At 32.5% G+C, this 3,796-nt stretch overlaps 1 protein-coding gene across 4 annotated transcripts in view; it reads left to right on the forward strand.

Moving 5' to 3' along the window:
- The window catches only part of LOC129959645 (uncharacterized), a 59,117-nt gene extending 55,899 nt beyond the window's left edge, over nucleotides 1-3,218 (forward strand). For 2 of the 4 annotated variants that reach the window (XM_056072532.1, XM_056072533.1), the window contains exon 2: nucleotides 1,769-3,217. In XM_056072532.1, the coding sequence (XP_055928507.1) occupies nucleotides 1,779-2,705 (927 nt within the window). In that variant the 5' untranslated portion in view covers nucleotides 1,769-1,778 and the 3' untranslated portion in view covers nucleotides 2,706-3,217. Of the gene's footprint in view, nucleotides 1-1,768 lie in introns of all 4 variants that reach the window. The other 2 variants (XM_056072530.1, XM_056072531.1) reach the window with 2 other exon arrangements.
- The last annotated feature ends 578 nt before the right edge of the window (nucleotides 3,219-3,796 follow it).

Raw genomic sequence — 3,796 nt, forward strand, 5'->3', positions numbered from 1 at the left:
CATGGCACATCTGGGTTACGCCACAGTATTCATTCATAAATTTTCTTAATGCCTTTAGTAAAAGACAATTTCATCAGATGTTTCGAATCGTGACTGTAAATAATTACTTTTTCAATTTATAAATTCATAATTTTATCATTGCGCTATGAAACAAATAGCTTGGTCACTTCATTTCTCTTGTTTCTGAGTTTGATTTAAGCAGAATGGTATAGCTGTTTGGAATGAAAACTCTTGTTTCAAATAAACAAAGAAAAATATTCGGATAGAAATGACATTACAATGTTGGAGTCCTTTTACAAAAATTTAAGATCTGTTATATTAGTGTACAGCATTTCAAAAGACTCAAAAACTGAATTTATTTGGCAATTATCGAAACCAGATAGCTTATTGGTAGATTCTCACTTTCAAGGTGAGCTCTTTTGTTTTGAATCAGTTATTCGGATAAAGATAGGAAAGGACTCGTAGTGGCTAATATACTCAATTCAATGCTCTGAATTACATATCAAAAATGAAGCAAACTAAGGTAAAAGTATGAGGTACATAATAATCTTGCTTACACACATTAATAATTTTATTAACACCACTATAAATCGAAAATGTATCATTTGGTTTAGCTAAATCACATAAAAAATGATAGATCGTTCAGTCTATTAATTTGAATAAAGGTAGGCGATTATGTTTTAAAAAAATCGATTATTTAAAAATTTAATATTTGAACAGTTTTCTTTAAGCAGAATTCAAACGATTTTATACAAGTCCAATTTTTGGGAAATGACACTTTGCCTTTATATGCATTTGAATGCAATTTTACATCTTCCAAAGCTATTTGAAATTTTGGTGTAACTTTCTTACAAAAAACTTCCTAAATTAAAATCTAATGCCTACTTCTTATTCAAATTTGATAAAATAATCACTCAATAAGTTCTGAATTGGAGAAGAATCTATTCATTTCGAAATATTAGAGTTGCTTTAAAAAAAATCGAGAATTTCATGTTATTTATCAATTGAAAGAGTGGATCGGAATATTCAGCAATCGAAATCTTAATTATAACATTTTTTTTTAGACAAAACTTTTTTCATTTCCTTAGTATATTTTGGTTTCATACATGTTTTTTCAAACATTTTTAAGCAAAAATTTAAAAACCTATTTTCGAGCGCTTTTCAAAAAATTCATATTCAACGCAGTCATGTATTTTAATGAAATAAAATGAACTTATTTAGATGTGTGCATTTCTACACATCTAAATGGACATTTCGCTTATGAGTTATAGCTAGCTTTTCGTAGCTAGATCAAGGGATTTTATCTCGCATTATGAACATTTCCTTAAGATCACAAATCTCAGAAAAAGACACAATACCAAAAAATATTTTCCTACGAGAAATGTCATTTAAGTTATAATATAAGATTCTTATATCACACAATGTAATTATACTCCGGACCGCCTTAGGGCATGCGGATAAAATCTGAAACACCAGATTGTCACGACAGCATTGGAGGGAACTAAGATCGAGTCCTACGGGCCATCACCGACCACGACACAACCTTTCCGGTGGGAAGCATGTCCCGTCATCGGTACGGGGTAGTCGATCCTACACCATTTCTGTACCCACCTGCGTGGCGAGAACCAATCGCCATGCCGGAAGCTTCTCATCCTCATATCTGCGGTGCCCCCCAGTGGGATATCAAACATTGTAATACGCGTTTTGTTATATTTTCTTTGAATTATTTAAAGACAATGTAATTATCTCCTGTCCTTCTTCCCAACAGACATTTCATTATGGACAGCCTTCAAAAAAGTGCAGCTCAAAGACATGCTGAGAGTAATGACCCACGAATACCAATAGCGTGGCGTCATCGGGAGATGACTTTCAACAATTCTTGTGCCAGAAGAACTTCTTCCCCATCAGTAACATCATCTTCATCCGATGACCGTGAGGAGGTTCCAATTGTAAGACAACATTACCGACCACTAAGTCGCCATAGCAATATCAGCAACATGGAAAGAAGAGATGATCGTCTTGACCACTATGCTACCATACGCAATGAGAGATTAGAGCATTTCTCTTCATCCCGCAGTGACAGAATGGACTCATATTCTCATCGTAATACTCCACCAGTGGAAAATTACTTCCATGGACCTTTCCGGAATTCGGCTAATGGATCAACTGGTACTTTGAGATCCACAAGAAGCGTTCCAGCTCTAGCTTTTGCAGCTGCAATGGAGGGCCCAGATCCATGCCCTATCCATGGGGGAAATCATGGACCAATGCGAAGACATGGCTCATTGTTTGACATACGATCTCCACCTGTAGGAGGGCCACTAAGCCTAGCTGGTCTTGATAAGAAAAATTTTTATGGTTCAAAACATTCACTCATAAATGGGCATCCACCACCGCCACATTTCCAGCTTCACCCAGAAATGCCACAATATTTACCACCACATATGATTAACCCAATGATGAGACAACCTCATCATTTAGGAATGCCAGTTATAATGGAGCCTATACCAATGAGAGATCATTTTAATAAATCAATGGCATTTCATCGCAACGGAGTCAATGGATATCCTACAAAGGAGCCGATAGATCCTTACAGTGTGGAACAAGTTTGCTGCAAAGGGCATTTGATAGTTTTGTGGATAATTTTAGGTGTCGTTACAGTTGGCGTTATTCTTGGAATTATAATGGGTGTGACAATAACTTAACTTGTTTTTTGGCTTAATGAATATTCAACGTTTCAAGAAGTCGTCAGAAATATGAAATGTTCTCATATATATAAATCTATCCTGAATTACTACAGTCTGAAAGGTACTGAAGGTTGTTCATTGCAATTCAGTTTAAAGATCTTTCTTGTACTCATTTAACATTAACATTGAAGTTTTAGTGTCAACGATTACTGTATGACAGAAATATTTTTTTCAAGGAAAATGCAGGAGCTTTTCATAATTTAAAAGGAACAAACAATGAATTTATAGGTTCCGATGTATTTATTCTTATAGATATGGACACTGATTATGGAAGATAACATATAATGGGAAAATATTTATAAAATAAATGTTAATACCTTGGCATTTGCTAACAGGTGGCAAAAATTATCAATATTTATTTTTTAAAGAAAACATATGGATAGTTGCGAATTTGATTCTGAACATGGAAATTTGTAATTTAAAATTGTTATACAAGTTCTGGTTATGGCTTTGTGGAATAAATTGCTATATTGGTTTCTTTTAATCTCGATTCACAAACTATTTATTTTTTACACTAAAACACACAGAGAATGTATCTTAGGTTGTCAATTGTTGGATGCAAGACTTTTTTCTCCCATATGCTCAATTGAAACATCAATGCATAATGGTATTCATTCCTGAAAAAAAAATATGCTGTGGGACTTTTGACAAAAATGTCACACTGATTTTAAAAAGATGGAAAAGAAATGCATGTAATCGGACCATAGAACTCATTAAAATGGTTAATAAGGATATTATCTTTATTTTAATGCTAGGTAAATTATAGATGAATAATGCTTAACTTTTTAAAATCACAATGGAAAATATTATTTTTAAAAAATAAAAGAAATAGATTATAGCTAACTAATAATATCAAGTCACATTTTAAAAATTTACTACATGAATGTATTATTTAGGTTATATATAAAAAATGTGTATTTTCTCATTAGGAAATACAGAATTTTTTTGCAGTTCAAAACAAAATATCACCATTTTTATATATTTTTATTTAAAAAATTACATTACAATATAATAAATATATAATAAATAAAGGTAAGAGCATTTGTTTG

The sequence above is a fragment of the Argiope bruennichi genome, chromosome X2 (assembly GCF_947563725.1).
Source record: "Argiope bruennichi chromosome X2, qqArgBrue1.1, whole genome shotgun sequence".
Classification (NCBI taxonomy): Eukaryota; Metazoa; Arthropoda; class Arachnida; order Araneae; family Araneidae; genus Argiope; species Argiope bruennichi.